Source organism: Hylobates moloch, unplaced genomic scaffold (genome assembly GCF_009828535.3).
Source record: "Hylobates moloch isolate HMO894 unplaced genomic scaffold, HMol_V3 SCAFFOLD_4, whole genome shotgun sequence".
Lineage (NCBI taxonomy): Eukaryota > Metazoa > Chordata > Mammalia > Primates > Hylobatidae > Hylobates > Hylobates moloch.
The window spans coordinates 96,187,803-96,205,839 of NW_026652279.1; the positions used below are offsets into that span (position 1 = coordinate 96,187,803).

Consider the following 18,037-nt stretch of genomic DNA (forward strand, 5'->3'; position numbering starts at 1 on the left):
GTCTGAAAGTTTTGTCTCAGAGGAGTACCCGGTTGAATGAGGTGTCAGTCTGTCCCTACTGGGGGGGTGCCTCCCAGTTAGGCTGCTCAGGGGTGAGGGACCCACTTTAGGAGGCAGTCTGTCCGTTCTCAGATCTCCAGCTGCATGCTGGGAGAACCACTACTCTGTTCAAAGCTGTCAGTCAGACAGGGACCTTTAAGTCTGTGGAGGTTCTTGCTGAGTTTTTGTTTGTCTGTGCCCTGCCCCCAGAGGTGGAGCCTATAGAGGCAGGCAGGCCTCCTTGAGCTGTGGTGGGCTCCACCCAGTTCGAGCTTCCTGGCTGCTTTGTTTACCTAAGCAAGCCTGGGCAATGGCGGGCGCCCCTCCCCCAGCCTCGCTGCCGCCTTGCAGCTTGATCTCAGACTGCTGTCCTAGCTATCAGCGAGACTCCGTGGGCACAGGACCCTCCGAGCCAGGTGCGGGACACAATCTCCTAGTGTGCCGTTTTCCAGGCCCGTTGGAAAAGCGCAGTATTGGGGTGGGACTGACCCGATATTCCAGGTGCCGTCTGTTTCCCCTTTCTTTGACTAGGAAAGGGAACTCCCTGACCCCTTGCGCTTCCCGAGTGAGGCAATGCCTCGCCCTGCTTCGGCTCACGCACAGTGCGCTTCACCGACTGTCCTGCACCCACTGTTAGGCACTCCCTAGTGAGATGAAACCGGTACCTCAAGCAGAAATGCAGAAATCATCCGTCTTCTGTGTCGCTGGGGCTGGGAGCTGGAGACCGGAGCTGTTCCTATTCGGCCATCTTGGCTCCACCCTCTGAGAGACATTTTTTTAATCTTGGCATTTTTATATAGGAAAATCTATTGCTGGTGCATTGGACTTACAACAAAACATCCTGGAAACCTAATGAGTCTATGCAACAAAGGGATTATCACATCCACTACATTCTAGAATGTCTGACCAATGATGAATGATGTTGAATAGCTAGTAAAGGATTTTTAGCTTGAATCTTTGATGTAATAACAGCAGAGCAATACCATAATAGTTGTCACACCTGTATTTTTGCTTTCTTCAAAAATAGCAATAATTATATAGTAGTTGGATCGTTCTTCAAACATTCTATAGGTTTTTATTACACATTTTTTTTTAGATGGGATGACTCTATCACCCAGGCTGGAGGGCAGTGTCACAATCACAACCCACTGTAGCCTCAACCTCCAGGTCTCAAGTGTTCCTCCTGCCTCAGCCTCCTAGGTAGCTGAGAGGACAGGCATGTGCCACCACACCTGGCTAATTTTTGTATTTTTTGTAGAGACTCGTTTTCGCCATGTTGCCCAGGCTGGTCTTGAACTCCTGGGCTCAAGCAATCCACCTGCCTCAGCCTCCCAAAGTGCCAAGATTACAGGCGTGAGTCACCGTGCCCGGCCTCTCTATCATTTCTTGGAGGAGAGTTTTGGCAGATATAGAATTCATGGTTGCCAGTTTGCTTGTTTTCTTTCAGCACTTTATATCACCCCACTGCCTTCTGGCTCCCATGGTAATAGATTGGCTGTTAATCTTATGCAAGCTCCTTTGTATGTAGTGATCATTTCTATCTAGTTGCTTTTAAGCTTCTCTGTCTTTGGCTTTCAAAAGTTTGATTATTAATACAATGCTATTGTCGACTTTTTGAGTTTATCATATTTGAAGTTCATGGAGCTTCTTTGAAGTGTTACATTATGTATTTTATCAAATTGGGGACTTTGGAGCCACTGTTTCTTCAGATACTCTTCCTGCCAGTTTCACCGTCATCTTTCTTTCTGGGACGCCCATTATGCATATGCTGATACACTTGATGGTGTCCACAAATCTTTTGGACTTTGATCTTCATTGTTTTACTTTCTGCTCCTCAGACTTAATAATTTCAATTGTTTTATCTTCAGGTTTGCTCATTCCTTCTTTTACCTGCTTAAATCTACTGTTGAGCGTCACCTGTGAATTTTTCATTTAAGTTATTGTATTTTTTTCTTTTTCTTCTTCTTTTTTTTTTTTTAAAGACAAGGTGTTGCTCTGCCACCCAGGCTGGAGAGCAGGAGTGTGATCCTAGCTCACTGCAGCCATAAACTCCTGGGCTCAAATGATTCTCCTGCCTTAGCCTCCTGAGTAGCTAGGGCCACAGGCATGCACCACTATGCCCGGTTAATTTTGTAATTTTTTTGTAGAGAGGGGATCTCGCTATGTTGCCAAGGCAAACTCTTGGCCTCAAGCAATCCTCCCGCCTTGGCCTCCCAAGACGCTAGGATTACAGGCATGAGCCACCATGCCTGCTCCTATTATACTTTTTAACTACACAATTTCTCTTTGGTTCTTTTGAGTTCCAAAACTTTTTGGTTCCTTTTATAATTTCTATCTGTTTATTAATATTCCTTATTTGTTTTAAAAATAGTTTCAACTTTTATTTTAGATTCAGAGGGTACATGCGCAGGTTTGTTACCTACACATAATTCGTGGTGCTGAGGTTTGGGGTATGATTGAGCCCCTCACCCAGGTACTGAGCATAGTACCCAATAGTTTTTCAACCCTTGCCCCTCTCCCTCCCTCCCCGTCTAGTAGTCCCCAGTGTCTACTGTTGCCATCGTTATATCCATGAGTACCCACTGTTTAGCTCCCACTTACAAATTAGAACACGTAGTATTTGGTTTTCTGTTCCTTCATTAATTCACTTAGCACAATGGCCTCCAGTTGCATCCATGTTGCTGCGAACGACATGATTCCATTCGTTCTTTTTATGGCTTCATAGTATTCCATGGTGCATATGTACCACATTTGCTTTATCCAATCCATTGTCGATGAGCACCTAAATTCATTCCATGTCTTTGCTATTGTGAATAGTGCTGTGATGAACATACTAGTGCATGTGTCTTTTTGGTAGAATGAGTTCTTTTCTTTTGGATGTGTACCCAGTAATGGGATAGCTGGGTCGAATGGCAGTTCTGTTTTCAGCTCTTTGAGAAATCTCCAAACTGCTTTCCACAGTGGTTCAACTAATTTACATTCCCACTGACAGTGTATAAGCATTTCCTTTTCAATACAGCCTTGCCAGCATCTGTTGTTCTTTGACTTTTTAATAATAACCATTCTGACCGGTGTAAGATGGTATCTCATTGTAGTTTTGATTTGCACTTCTCTGATGATTAGTTGAGTTTTTTTCATGTTTGTTGACCATTTGCACATCTTCTATTGCATATTCTCTATTTATTGAGGCCTTGTTCTCCTGGTTGTGTCTTTCAGTTATTTTTCTATGCTTCCTTTCACTTTTTGTCCATGTTTAAGACAGTTTATTTAAAGTATTTGTCTAATAATTCCTATGTCTGTGCTTGCTCGGCTCAGGGACAATTTCTGTTCATTTCTTTTTTCCTTTGAATTGGCCATTTTTTTCTTTCTTTTTGCATGCCTCATAATTTTTTGTTGAAGATTGGACATTTTGAGCATTATGATGTGGTAACTCTAGGAATCAGTCTCTCTCCACCCCCAGAATCTCTTGTTGTTTCTTAGACAACCCTACAGAGTAGGTTGTAATGATGAAACTTGGTAAATTACCTTGTCCCCAATCCCCTTGGTAATAAATTGTGGAGTCAGGATTCAACGCCATACCCTTTCCACTGTATTCTCTACTCTATCCTTTCTATTCTCATTTTATTCAGTATCCTAAAAATCTGAATCTTCCCCATTGCTTTATTCCCATTTCAGTGAATCTCAGATCTGTATCTCCAGCCCACCGCCTCCCTTGAATGGCAGATAAATATATTTCCAACTAGTTACAAACACTATCACGAATTTCAAACTCAGGAAGGCTTAAATTTAATATCTTACTCTCCTGTTTCCCCGAACTTTCCCGAAATTTTCTTCTTTCCCGCCCTTGTGAATCCCTTCCATTTCTCAGTTAAAGGACAGCACCATCCACCCACCTCTCCCAAAGCCGAGCTTTGTATTAATCCTCATTGACCAAATCCCTCCTGAAATATGAAACTGAAACAAAGCCCTGAACCCTCCGGCTGATCTTGGAAGAGAAACCCCGCCAGAGGCCGGGTCGCGCTCTCCACCTGGCGGACCCGATTCCAGGCGTGTTCTGGCTACGGTCCCTGCTTGGGAGGCTGCGCTCGCCTGGTGCGGGGCGGGGTTCCGGCGCAGTGGCGCCCGCCCAGCCCCTGGGGCAGGGAGAGCCCAGAATACGGAAGCACCAGAGCGAGGAGCGCGGAATCGGGGAGCGCGGGCAGCCGGCTGGTTCCTCTGGCAGGTGCGTGGGCGCCGCGGGGTGGGCGGCTGCGAAAAGTCCCTGTAGTCCTGGCCAAGAAGTGGCCCGCGTGCTCTGCGTGGCGCCTTCTCCGCCAGTGGCTGCGCCCTTGTCCTGCGCGGCGTCGGCGCTGTGGGCCTGACGGCGCTGTGAGGCGCTGGGGTGGACGAGCTAGTGCGGCCAGCGCCCTCGGGGAGGGATGTTGCGGTCGTTCGGCTCTGTCCCGCGGCGCAGCCCCGGTGACGAGAAACCGAGTGTGGTGGGGGGCGCCCACTGGAGCTGACACACGAAGTCTCCGGACCCCGTGCGGTTTGGTTCGCAGTAGAATGCGGTGTTTCTTGTTTCCAGTAGGCCAAACGGCCTTCTTTCCTAAAGTTAGGTTTCAAATGGTGCAAAAGTAAGGTGGCTTGGTGAGTAATCAGGAAGTACCATCTGACCTCGTGAGTCATTGGGAACACCGTGATAGAAACAATGTGTTTGCTGAGGTCCAAAGTTGAAAACCTCTAACTCGGTTAAGTAATTCCTGCTGGGAGGGCCGAATGGTTCACCCAGGGATCGAGTTGGTAGATCTCAGCTTCTAGAAAACCAAGGCGCTGCTAAATATTCAAGCCCAAGCACTTCCGATTCTGGACTGCTGAATGACAACAATTACATGACAATATCCAAGCACAGTGCTGTGATAAAGGGGAAATTCGCCCTGAGTATGTGCGTGTTGCAGATTCTTTCATTACATCCGACTTGATCATTTATTAAGTAAACATTAGGTCCTGTTTGTGTGCGTAGAGCTACCGTATGTCATGTAGGAGTGAAATAAAAGTAGTACCTTTGTTGTTTAGGGGTTTAATAATCCCTTTAGGGAGGTGCATTACTGATGCCATTTGAATCCAAAATGCAAATAGTGTCAGAAGGCTTTTCTGTAATCCTGGGCTTTAATGGATGCGTGAAAGAGTTTTTAGTAAGCAAACTTTTATTGAATGCCCGCTGATGTTAGCGTGTGGTGACTCACACACTTCGGAAGGCGGAGGCTGTAGAATCAAGACTGCCCAGAAAGGCACTCCTCAGGGTTCTCCGAGAGGAAGAAGTGCCAGTGGTAAAGACAAAGACCTGTGAAGCAGGAAGCCACTTGATTCCACCTACACCAATGGTTTATGGATAGAGCAGCCAGGAGTTTGTGAGGAGGCGTGCTGAGGGTTTCTTAGGAACCGGGGCTGTACCCTGCGGTCTTTGGATGGAAGACACTCTGAATGTTATTTGGGGAAGAAGCTAGGAAGGGGGACAGGCTGGAGTGACTTTGCAGATTTGCCTTAGAGAATAACCAGCCCCTAGCTGGGTGTCTGCCACATCTCATATGTACGTAATCAGCGCTGATGAAAACATGAACTAACTCTGTGTTTAGAGAACACTTTCAAACAAGGAAGAACTGGTGGTGCATGTCGGTTAGGCGCTGTTAACCCAGAAGAGGCCTGGCATTTTAGAGAGACTAGAGATGAATCTGTGGAAAGAGAGAAGTCAAGGCCAGACTTGAGATTTCACGAAACTCAAAGTGCGCCTTTCCATACCTCCCACGCAGCCGTGGGTGCTAAGAACAGACCGCAGATTTATGTTTAAAATGTTTTTACTCTGGGCCGGGCGTGGCAGCTCACACCTGTAACCCCAGCACTCTGGGAGGCTGAGGCAGGAGGATCACTTGAGCCCAGGACTATGTGACCAGCCTGGGCAACATAGTAAGACCCTGTCTCTAACAAAATTAGCTGGGCATGGTGGTGCAGGCCTGTAGTCCCAGCTACTAAGGAGGCCGGGGTGAAAGGATTGCTGGGAGGGAGGTCGAGGTTGCGGTGAGCTGTGACAGTGACCGCACCACTGTATTCCAGCCTGGGAGACAGAGCCAGACCCTGTCTCAAATAAAATAAAATGTTTATACTTTGGTTTCACCACTATGTGTATGTACTTAATGCCACTGAACTGTACACTTAAAATGGTTAAGATGGTAAATTTTATCTTCTGCATATTTTACCACAATTTTTAAAAGGCTAAAAAATGTTTATACTGCTTGATTCAGTAATTCCATTTCTGGCCATCAACTCTAGGGAAACTATGACAGAGATGTGGCCAAAAAATATATGTACAAGCATTTCAATTAAAGTATTTCTAATAGTGAAATCTTTTAAGTAACCAAATATCTGATGACTTGGGGAAGGATGAAATAAACGCAAAGCTTATGTAACCACTCAAAACACCTTCAAAGAATATTTAGTGACATGGGGAGGATATTACTAAAAGCTAAATAAGCTGTGAAAGTGAAAGTCCTATTTAAAAAGTAAAGAGCAACTGGCTATAACATTAAATATAGAATATTAATAATTTAGAAAATACAATGATACAAGAAAATAATACCAAAAAAATTAAAATATCAACAGTGGGGGCCAGGTGTGGCGGCTCATGCCTGTAATCCTAGCACTTTGGGAGGCAGAGGTGGGCAGATTACTTGAGTTCAGGAATTCGAGACTAGCCTGGCCAACATGGTGAAATCCCGTCTCTACTAAAAATACAAAAATTAGCTGGGCGTGGTGGTGTGTGCCTGTAGTCCCAGCTACTTGGAGGCTGAGGCACGAGAATTACTTGAACCTGGGAGGCAGAAGGTTACAGTGAGCTGAGATCGTGCCACTGCACTCCAGCCTGGGTGACAGAGCAAGACTGGCTCAAAAAACAAACAAAAATCAACAGTGGGGTTATTTCTGGATGGAGGGATCAGGTGCTTTTTTAAAAACAACTTTATTGACCTATAATATGTATGTAACTATTATTATCCAAAAAATACTATTTAAAAAATGTATTGGGGTACAATTTACATACATTAAATTCACTCATTTTAATTGTACAATTCAATAATTTTCTCTTTTTTTTTTTTTGAGATAGGGTCTCTGTCACCCAGGCTGGAGTGCAGTGGCATAATCACAGCTCACTGCAGCCTTGACCTGCCAGGCTCAAGTGATCCTCCCACCTAAGTCTCCTGAGTAGCTGGGACCATAGGCATGTACCACCTTGCCCAGCCAAGTTTTGTATTTTTTGTAGAGATAAAGTTTCGCCATGTTGGCCAGGCTGCTCTCAAACTCCTGGGCTCAGGCGATTTGCTCCACTTGGTCTCCCAAAGTGCTAGGGTTACAGGCATGAGCCACATTGCCTGGCCCAATTCAATAATTTTTAATAATTTACCAAGTTGTGCACCATCACTGCAGTCTAGTTTTGAGCATTTCCATCATTTTAGGTGCTTTTTATTTTTTCTTCATAGTGATTAACTTTTAACACAAAAAAATTGTTCAAACTTTGGTTCAGTACTTACAGTTGAGTATTATTTTCTAAGATGATTGTTGGAGATGGAAACAAGGAATTGCACATAAGGATGTTCATCATAGCTTTTTATGATACCAAAAATTAGAAATGATTTAATTTTCCAACAAAACTCATTTATGGTCCATATCTGATAGTCTCTATTAAAAATGTTTTCCAATAATATTTAATGACAAAATGCTAAAGATGCTGACTGATAACAGCGGGATAGGTAGTGTGATTTCAATTTTGATAAAAAATACAGTCTGTGGCTGGGCGCGGTGGCTCATACCTGTAATCCCAGCACTTTGGGAAGCTAAGGTGTGCAGATCACCTGAGGTCGGGAGTTCGAGACCAGCCTGGCCAACATGGTGAAACCCCATCTCTACTAAAAATACAAAAATTAGCCAGGCATGGTGGCAGGCACCTATAATCCCAGCTACTCGGGAGGCTGATGCAGGAGAATCATTTGAACCCGGGAGGCGGAGGCTGCCGTGCACCGAGGTCTTGCCACTGCACTTCCGCCTAAGTAACAAAAGCGAAACTGTCTCAAAAAACAAAGTGTTATAATAGACCTAGAAAAAAGCCCAGAAGAAAAATGCAAAACAAGATGCTAACATAGCCCTAGGTTTTGAGATTTTTTTGTTTTGTTCTGTTTTTTTTTTCTGTTATACAATTCTGTATTTTTCAAATTTTCAACAGTGACCATGAGTCACTTTTCCAGGAAACATGTTTTAAACGGGTCAGAGGATTTAACACATCCAGGACCCATCCGAAGGTGGACTTGAGCAGCCACTCCATGTCAGCCAACCTTGGTCAGCATAAGTGGGGGTGCAATATCACGTAGAGGCTGTCCTGGAAATTATTAAAGAGTCATTAAAGGCTTTTAGTGTTTTTTTGTGTGTTGTTTTTAATTGTCAGAGATTACGACTAGCATAGATTAACCTAAATAGTGTGGTGTAATCTCTTTTATGGTACCCCTCATTTCATCCCTCCTATCTAATGCACAGATGCTAATTATTGAATGTGAGAGGCAGTCAACAAATGAAACTTTTACATGCTAATGTTGTGGAAAGGCAGAATTACATCAAGAGACTTCAGTTTAACCGGACCTCAAAAGAAAGATTAAAAAATATGAATCCCTAATGTGTTCATTCATTGTGTCCTAGATGGGGGATACAGCATGAGGTGAGGAAGGGCTGGGGGTCCCAGGGATAAAAACTATAATATATAACGGCATGTATCAAGACTTGAAGGACCAGACTGTGGGCTTCTTCCTCCTGAAGACAAAGCCAGTATGGCCAGGAGGGAATGAGATAGCTGTTGGCCTTGAACCATGATAAGCAATTTGTATTTTATTTGAAATGTAATTTAAAAACAAAAACCAAGATTCCTGAAGCTGCAGTGTGGAGAAGAGATTGAACACAGGCGCAACAGGAGTGGGAGCCAGTCAGGATGCGAGGGCATGGGCCAGGGTGGCAGCAGGAGGGACAAGTTCTATAGATTGGGGCTGTATCAGGGGCTGTGATGGAAGAGATACAGCTGGCAGAAGGAGGTGGGGGTGCAGGGAGTCAAGAATAGCACCCAGTGGTTGTCTCCAGCCAAGGGGGAGAGGGAGGCCTAGGCTGGGGACGTCGCGCCTCTGTGGTGCCAAGGAGACCCAGAGGTGAGGTGTCAGAGAGGCAGTGGCATTGTGTCCTCAATTGAGAGCCCAGGGAATTGGTACCACCATCCAACACACACAGGGCAAAGGTACTGAGAGGTGACAGCCTGCAGGCAGCCCTCGCTCACTCTCGGCGCCCACTCTGGCCATGCTTGAGGAGCCCTTCAGCCGCCGCTGCACTGTGAGAGCCCTTTCCTAGGCTGGCGAGGCTGGAGCCGGCTCCCTCAGCTTGCGGGGAGGTGTGGAGGGAGCGGCGCGGGACGGAACCCGGGCTGCGCGCGGCACTTGCGGGCCAGCGCGAGTTCTGGTTGGGCGTGGGCTGGGCGGTCCCCGCACTCTGAGCAGCCCGCTGGCCCCGCCGCCCCGCCGGCCCCGGGCAGTGAGGGGCTTAGCACCCGGGCCAGCAGCTGCGGAGAGTGTGCTGGGTCCCCCAGCAGTGCCGGCCCACCAGCGCTGCGCTAGATTTCTCGCGGAGCCTTAGCTGCCTCCCCGTGGGGCAGGGCTCGGGACCTGCAGCCCACCATGCCTCAGACCCCCGCCGCCGTGGGCTCCTGCACAGCACGAGCCTCCCCAACGAGCGTGGCCGGCGCCCGGTCCCATCGACCGCCCAAGGGCTGAGGAGTGCTGGTGCAAGGCGCGGGACTGGCAGGCAGCTCCACCTGCGGCCCTGGTATGGGATCCATTGGGTGAAGCAAGCTGGGCTCCTGAATCTAGTGGGCACTTGGAGAACTTTATGACTAGCTAAGGGATTGTCAATACACCAGTCAGCACTCTGTCTAGCTCAAGGTTTGTAAACACACCAATCAGCACCCTGTGTCTAGCTCAAAGTTTGTAAATACACTAATCAGCACGCTGTGTGTAGCTCAAGGTTTGTAAATGCACCAATCAGTGCTCTGTGTCTAGCTAATCTAGTGGGGACTTGGAGAACTTTAGTGTCTAGCTCAGGGATTGTAAACACACCAATCAGCACCCTGTCAAAGCAGACCAATCAGCGCTCTGTAAAATGGACCAATCAGCAGGATGTGGGTGAGGCCAGATAAGGTAATAAAAGCAGGCTGCCGGAGCCAGCAGTGGCAACCCCCTGGGGTCCTTTTCTCCACCGTGGGAGCTTTGTTTTTCACTCCTTGCAGTAAATCTTGTTGCTGCTTGCTGTTTGGATCCGCACTGCCTTTAAACCGCGAAGGTCTGCAGCTTCACTCCTGAAGCCAGCGAGACCGCGAATCCACCGTTAGGAGTAAACAACTCCAGACAAACTCTGGATGCGCCGCCTTTAAGAACTGTAACGCTCACCGCGAGGGTCCGCGGCTTCTTGCTTGATGTCAGTGAGGCCAAGGAAGGAACAAACTCTGGATGCTCCGCCTTTAAGAACTGTAGCACTCACCACGGTGGTCCGGGCGGCTTCATTTTTGAAGTCAGTGAGACCAAGAACCCACAAATTCCGAACGCAGCACTAGGTAGGGCGGGGCCTCTGGCCTGTAGGAGTGGGAGGTAAAAGGGCAGGCAGAGTAAAGGAGAAATGCGGAGCCCAATGCCGGTGCAGGGCAGTGGGCTTTCAGCAACTCAGCTTAGTCCCAAGACGCGCGGGCCACGGCAGAGAGCCTCTCCTGCCTGCCCAAACTAACACAGGACCCGGAACCGAGATCCCCAAACTAATACAGGACTTTGGGAACTGCTATCGCCAAATGGCAGCTTACTTTGGGGGAGCCTGTTAGACGTGACTCCTTGCTTTTAAATAATTGACAAATACCAGTCTGGGCAACATGGCGAAACGCTGTCTTTACTAAAAATGCAAAAAATTAGCCGGGCGTGGTGGCGCGGGCCTGTAATCCCAGCTACTTGTAATCCCAGCTACTTGGGAGGCTGAGGCAGGAGAATTGCTTGAACCCAGCGATAGCACAAACTGCAACATTTTGTAAGCTCCCCGCTATTTTGCAGACTTTGGGCAAAGTGAAACATTTCTCGGGGGTTTGAGTGGTGAGAAACATCCTTCCTAACCACCTGACCGCAAGGCCAACAAAGGCTAATCTAAAGAAACTTCCCTCTCATGTCTTCTTGGGCAAACGTCCAAGGAACACCATGATGACATCCATTTGAATAAGGGTCAGAACCCTTATTCGGGGTTACAAATCAATACAAATCATGAGAACATCTTATCGATATCTTGCGGGGCAACAAGCCATACTGCCCAGACCCCTCCCACCCATACTTATAAGTACCCCTAGCCTGTAAGACTTAGCAGTGGGCTGTGGCATTAGGCTGGTCCCCTACTTCTGTAGGTTTTATGGTGCACGTAAAGCCTGCATTTGCTGTCGAGCTGGCGCTCTCTCGCTCTGTCTCCTCTTTCTTTCTCCTCTGTGTGTGTGTGTGTGTGTGTGTGTGTGTGTGTGTGTGTGTCTTTAACCCTCACCTTCCCTTCCTGGAGGGCAGAGATTGCAGTGGGCAGAGATTACAGTGAGCTGAGATCTGCCACTGCACTCCAGCCTGGGCAACAGAGTGAGACCCTGTCTCAAAAAAAAAAAAAAAAAAAAAAAATCGGGAGTGTGCCAGGCGTGGTGGCTCATGCCTGTAATCCCACAATTTTGGGAGGCCAAGGTGGGCAGATCACTTGAGGTCAGGAGTTCAAGACCAGCCTGGCCAACATGGTAAAACCCCCAACTCTACTAAAAATACAAAAGTTAGCCAGGTGTCGTGGTGGGCGCCTGTAATCTCAGCTACTTGAGAGACCGAGGCAGGAGAACCAATTGAATCCAGGAGGTGGAGGTTGCAGTGAGCCAAAATTGCACCAGTGCACTGCAGCCTGGGTGACAGCAAGATTCTGTCTCAAAAAAAAAAAAAAATTTACAAAATGGAAATTAAACCCAATTTTTCACCATATATGAATTTATTGTTAAATACGCATTTCGATGCAAAATTGAGAATGCATTGTACAGTAAATGAATTAAATTAACCCAGGCTGGGTATGGTGGCTCACACCTGTAATCCCAGCACTTTGGGAGGCTGGGTTTGAGCCCAGCCTGGTCAACATGGTGAAACCTTGTCTCTACTAAAAATATAAAAATTAGCCACGTGTGGTGGGTGCGCGCATGTAGTCCCAGCTACTCGGGAGGCTGAGGCAGGAGGAGGCTGAGGCAGGGGGAGGCTGAGGCAGGGGAATCGCTTGAACCAGGGAGGTGGAGGTTGCAGTGAGCTGAGATTGCACCACTGCACTCCAGCTTGGGTGACAGAGTGAGATTCTGTCTCCAAAAAAAAAAAAAAAAAAAAAAAATTAACCCAAATGCAGAATATATATGTGTATACACACACATACATATTCCATTTAAACATAGTTGTATATTTTTATTATCAATTGTTCAGCTTTTCCCCAGAATGGCCTAATAGAAGTCCACATAAAGAGTCTTTTTGAATGCATAGAATTATATATAAAAAAACCCGTGGTTTCACTATCAAATAATGTTAATTTCTGATTTAGAAATAAACAGTTCCATGTTCTGGAGTCACACACTTGACCTGTAACTGAAATCTGTCATGTTTTTATTAAGAAGTATATTATGAGCCTGTACAAAGGGATTTTTGGTGTTGTAATATCAACCATAAAAGCTAGAAACGGTTCTTAAACCAACACACATATTGCAAGCTAGGATATTATTCAACTTTTGCAATGTTCAATTGATAACATGATTACAATATCTTTCTTAAGATAATGCCCAATTTTCCCACAGTTTGCTTGTATAACAATTCTAAATTCACTGTCATACTGACTTAAGAGAGAGTCCTTAAAAACTTTTTTCCCTACAGGATGATGATGGGAATCTTTGCAAATTGTATCTTCTGTTTGAAAGTGAAGTACTTACCTCGGCAGCAGAAGAAAAAGCTACAAACTGACATTAAGGAAAATGGTGGAAAGTTTTCCTTTTCATTAAATCCTCAGGTATTTCCAAATGTCATAAACTACAGTATGATAAAACATTGTGCATTCAGGGAACAGGGTCATGGTTAGAAGAGGAAGCAGAGATTAGCAGCAGGAGAGAGTGAGTGAGCTACTCAAAGTTCATCAGGAGAGACTGTGACATGGCCCATTGGGAGGCTGGGCTCCGAGAGGCAGAGGTGGCCCAGCCCTGTCCTCTCCCTGTTCACTGAACTGCAGGACAATCCTACATGTCCTGTGAAGCAGGATATTACTAGAGCACAGCAAAATATGAAAATAGAATTTCAGACCAGCCATATATATTCTTGAAGGAGAAAAGTCATAGTGCACAGGAGTTGCAAAAAGCGCACTGTCGTCACTCATCAGTATGTCAATGCTGGGGTGATATGCTGGTAAGCCAGGTTCCTGGGTGCAGAAAGAAAGACATGCAGTGCAGACTCATCTTCGCAGTGTAGCTTGTGCTGTTTGTTTTGTTCATTTAAAGGCTGCAGGAATTTACCTTCTGCGTCTTGAACTTGTAAGCCTGGCAGTTCAGAATAATAGGATTTTACTGCTGGATGAAATCTTAGAAATAATTCAGTCTAACCTCTTTTTTAAACCACCTCACTATAAGAAGTAAAAATATAAATCCAAAGGCTCTAGGTGCCAGACTGGCCTGCCCCAGTCCTCTGCTGTTCCCTCTGTTGACGAATTGGTGAGCTGACTCAGCCTGCCCCTCCCTGGACCTCAGCCCTGGGGCTTGGCCATTGTGAGCCTCAGCTGTTCTGTGAAGTGTGTTCAACTCCAGCTGAATACCAGAAATGCAATGTCCTGTTTACTTCCAATTCAGGTAGAATTGTATATACTTCCCTTATACATCTTCCCACACTGAGCTGTCTCACCACTCTCTGTGGACAGATGAGTAATTCGTGCCCGCTCTCCCTTCTCAGTTTGTCTTCTGCGTGGAGAACTGCCAACATGGTGTCTCCTTTTTAGAAACTCACATACTGTGAGTGCAACCTTGTGGAAGTCAATGTACATAAACATGTGAAATGTGCATCCCAGCTACTGTAGATAATGAGGCAGCTCTATATGTAATGATGAGGAACAATTGCCAAGATAAATTCAGTGGAAAAGCCGGCACGGAAGAGGCTGAGGAGCACGCTGCCATGTGTCTCCGCATAGTGTAGCTCTAGCAGGATTCGCGAGGAGCAAGTGACAGCAGGTGCCTCTGCAGAGAGGAACTGGGGACAACAGTGGGGATGAAGTTAACATGTCATCATTATTTTATTTTTTAGATATTCTACAATGTGAATTTACTATTTATTAAAAAATAAATAAAATTATAAGTGGGCATGGTGGCTCATGCCTGTAAACCCAGCTGAGATGGGAGAATCACTTGAGGCTGAGAGTTCAAGACCAGCCTGGTCAACATAGCAAGACCCTATCTCTACAAAAAAACAAGATTTTCTAAAATTACAAATCAAAATAAATAATGAATAACCTTTGAACCTCCCTTTCCACTACTAAGAAAATAATTGAACAAGTGCAGAAAGATGTGTACATGAGGATAGTCATCACAGCATTGTTTACAATAATGAAAATTTAGAAATAACATCTAGGGTTAATTATGGTACATTCATATCCATATTCTTTAAAAACAGTTGATCTTTAAAATGTTTATATAACTAGAAACATATTTATAGAGGTTTTTAGAAATTTGAGAAAGATTATCACAAACTACCTTAAAACAATACTTTTTAAGGGTGAAAATTACAGATACAAATAACTTATTTAAATGTTTTTCCTGATGCATAATGGATTGACTCTTTTTTTCCTTAGTGCACACATATAATCTTAGATAATGCTGATGTTCTGAGTCAGTACCAACTGAATTCTATCCAAAAGAACCATGTTCATATTGCAAACCCAGATTTTATATGGGAATCTATCAGAGAAAACAGACTCTTGGATGTAAAGAATTATGATCCTTATAAGCCCCTGGACATCACACCACCTCCTGATCAGAAGGCAAGCAGTCCTGGTAGGTATTTCATAGCAAGCATTTAATGTATCATAGGTGCCATAGTACACACTTGGGTTTGTCGAAGATATCGTAGACAGAGAATTGTCCAGAAATACTAAAAAAAATTAGACTTCTTATTACCTCAGAAAATGGACAGAAAAATAACAAAGGACAAAAGACTACTTTAGCAATAGAAACAGATTTCTTGATATCTAGCCTAGTAGGGTCAGATTCAAAATGGCCACAAAACACTGATCATCTCAGAAAACCTGATTGTGATTTTAACTAGGGGGAGGGGAAAGCCTTTGTGTTAAACAGTGATTACTACAACCTAATGACTGGAAATTTGATGACCAGCATTTTGCTGAAGAAATTCTTTCCAAACAAAAGATTGTCTCCCCAAAAGAAACATATTTTCTTTATAAGCCAAGATTTTATTTTGCAAACTGGCCAAGAAGAAAGCCTTTGGACATGAAAAATGCACTCCTCCTGAGTCATATAAAAAATCGCACAGTTCTGATAAATATTAACTTGCAGTAAGCACATGGTATGTGTTAGATACCGTAATGACTTGGCAGGGTGGAGCCTCCTTAGATAATAGCCCAGAAATGCTGCTGCAGTCCTAGCACATGTCCCAGCAAATGATAGTTACAACAGAAATAGACAAAATTTCACATTGAAAACATACTGTATGACAGCCAGCATAATTTATTCAGATTCCAAATTACTACAAATACACTGATGACCCTTGGAATCTTGACAGTATAATTAAAATTGGCAAGAAGTCCTCACATTGAGTTATTCCTATATATCACAATGCTCTAGATAGTGTTACTGTTTTTCTGTACAAAAAGTATGAAGCAAAAGCTCATGTAGGGCCCTTGACTTTCCCTCCTCTAAGCTAGAACATCTCCAGCTCCTTTGCTCGTGATGTGCCGACTCTCAGGAACTCATTCTGATCCTGTGCACTTTGTACTCTTCAAGAGGAAACTGCCAATTGAAAATTGTATGGCTATCAATGAGTTTCAAATAATAACAGATGAGAATTCTCCTGATATGCCTATTAAAATAGAATTAGAGTATGTTCTCGCTATCTTATAAAGTTATACCTTCCTCTTATAATATACCTTCCTCTTTTCCCACTGGGCTATCCTTTGATCACCAAAATTATAACTAATTTAAGGATATATTTATGAATCTTAACAATTCCAGCACTTAGGTTAACTAATTATAATAAGTCTTTGGGCAGTAAACAAGTGTGCTGTTTGCTTTAATTCTAGAAGTGAAAACAGAAGATCTATGCCCGGACAATGCCACAGAGGAGGAGGACACTGTGGAACTCACGGAGTAATTTACTTCTTTCTGATTCCTGGGACTCTACAGAGTTTGTAAAATCTTGTGTGAACCTCAAGCACAGTATTAAAATTCTATTTGTAGACTTTTTCTTATTTTAATTTATTTTGCGTATCTAACTCTTAAGTGATTTTTTATTTGAGTCTTTTTCTTCAACTAGTATAGTGATCATTATTTTAAATTCTCAGTATTAAATGAGATTGGGTGCAATTATTAAATTGAATTTTAAAAAGAAAACCAGTGGTTTTTTTTTTATTCTTTTTTTAAAAAAAAACCTATTTTCATCCCATTACTTTACTGAGCAGCCCTTAGAGTAAAGACAGTTTGTTAATTTTGCCTGATATTTTCAAAAACGGAAATAACAACAGCCTTCCTCAAATGGAGTATGGGCGTCTGTATGGCTTCTTAAAGCATACCCAGAACATTGGGTTCATTAGGCATCGCATTCAATCTTGTTATATTTGTTAATAATAGTGTTTAAAGAGAAGAAAATCCAAAATGAAAAGTACAGATTATGAGAAGTCTGACTCCTTTATTTTAGAGAGGAATGGACTGTGGTCTGGAGAGGAGTGACATTAGCTTCTAAGAGTCAGATCCAAAGCAAACACAAGTAGCCCATCCCCAGAGTATGTGGCCCACTTCTTTCTGCCTCTGCCACGTAGACACCATCTTCCAGTGCAGACGCTACAGTACTGGGTATCTGAGTTGGAGAATTATGCAGAGGAGGCATCCAGCTCATTTCAAATGATCTTTTAACAATTTCTGGAATAGCTAAGGAGGCCTTTTTTGTAAGGAATGTATTTTGTAAGGAATCTATCATGCATTTTGTAAAGATATACAAGAAAAAATTTATGAAATTCTGTTTAGCCTAAAATCCATTTAATGTTAAAATCTTAATTATATACTGTACAAATTTCAGGTTTGGTACAGAGCATGTTGAAATTCCTCATCTTCCTCAAGATTTTGAAGTTGCAAAATATAACACCTTGGAGAAAGTAAGAATCTGATTTCTAGTTAGCAAAAAAAAAAAAAAAACCTGTTTGAATGTCTTCTGGGTGTTTTTCCTATTCGATCATTTTCTCATTGTTTCGAAAAATGCATATCCTGAATATCATATATTTCTTAAAATATGAGTTAATTTTATTTATATATTTATTTTTGTGGAGACAGAGTCTCACTATATTGCTGATCTCGAACTCCTGGGCTCAAGCCATCTACCCTCCTTAGCCTCCCAAAGTGCTAGGATTACACGCATGAGCCACTGCACGCAGACCTGATTTTTAACAGTCAAGAAAATGTTTATGTTTAGAATTTAAAGTTTAAATTTTTAGTATTTATATTATAAAAGTAATGCATGCTCATAGCAAAAATTTTAAACAGTACAAAATATCAATATGGCATTAAACATAAAAGTGCTCTTCCCTGTTGCTAACAGTTTCTTATATTTGGAAAGGGAAGTTTTGACACTAAATATTTATACTCTGTTGCATTTCCGTTCCTTTTGCA

At 43.8% G+C, this 18,037-nt stretch overlaps 1 protein-coding gene across 3 annotated transcripts in view; it reads left to right on the plus strand.

Annotated features, from left to right (window-relative positions):
- Nucleotides 1–18,037, plus strand: part of PARP4 (poly(ADP-ribose) polymerase family member 4) — a 109,473-nt gene that overhangs the window by 27,111 nt on the left and 64,325 nt on the right. For all 3 annotated transcript variants that reach the window (XM_058437767.1, XM_058437766.1, XM_032150642.2), the window contains exons 2-5: nucleotides 13,044–13,176; nucleotides 14,995–15,196; nucleotides 16,459–16,525; nucleotides 17,451–17,526. In XM_058437767.1, the coding sequence (XP_058293750.1) occupies nucleotides 13,045–13,176; nucleotides 14,995–15,196; nucleotides 16,459–16,525; nucleotides 17,451–17,526 (477 nt within the window). In that variant the 5' untranslated portion in view covers nucleotide 13,044. The remainder of the gene's footprint in view (nucleotides 1–13,043; nucleotides 13,177–14,994; nucleotides 15,197–16,458; nucleotides 16,526–17,450; nucleotides 17,527–18,037) is intronic.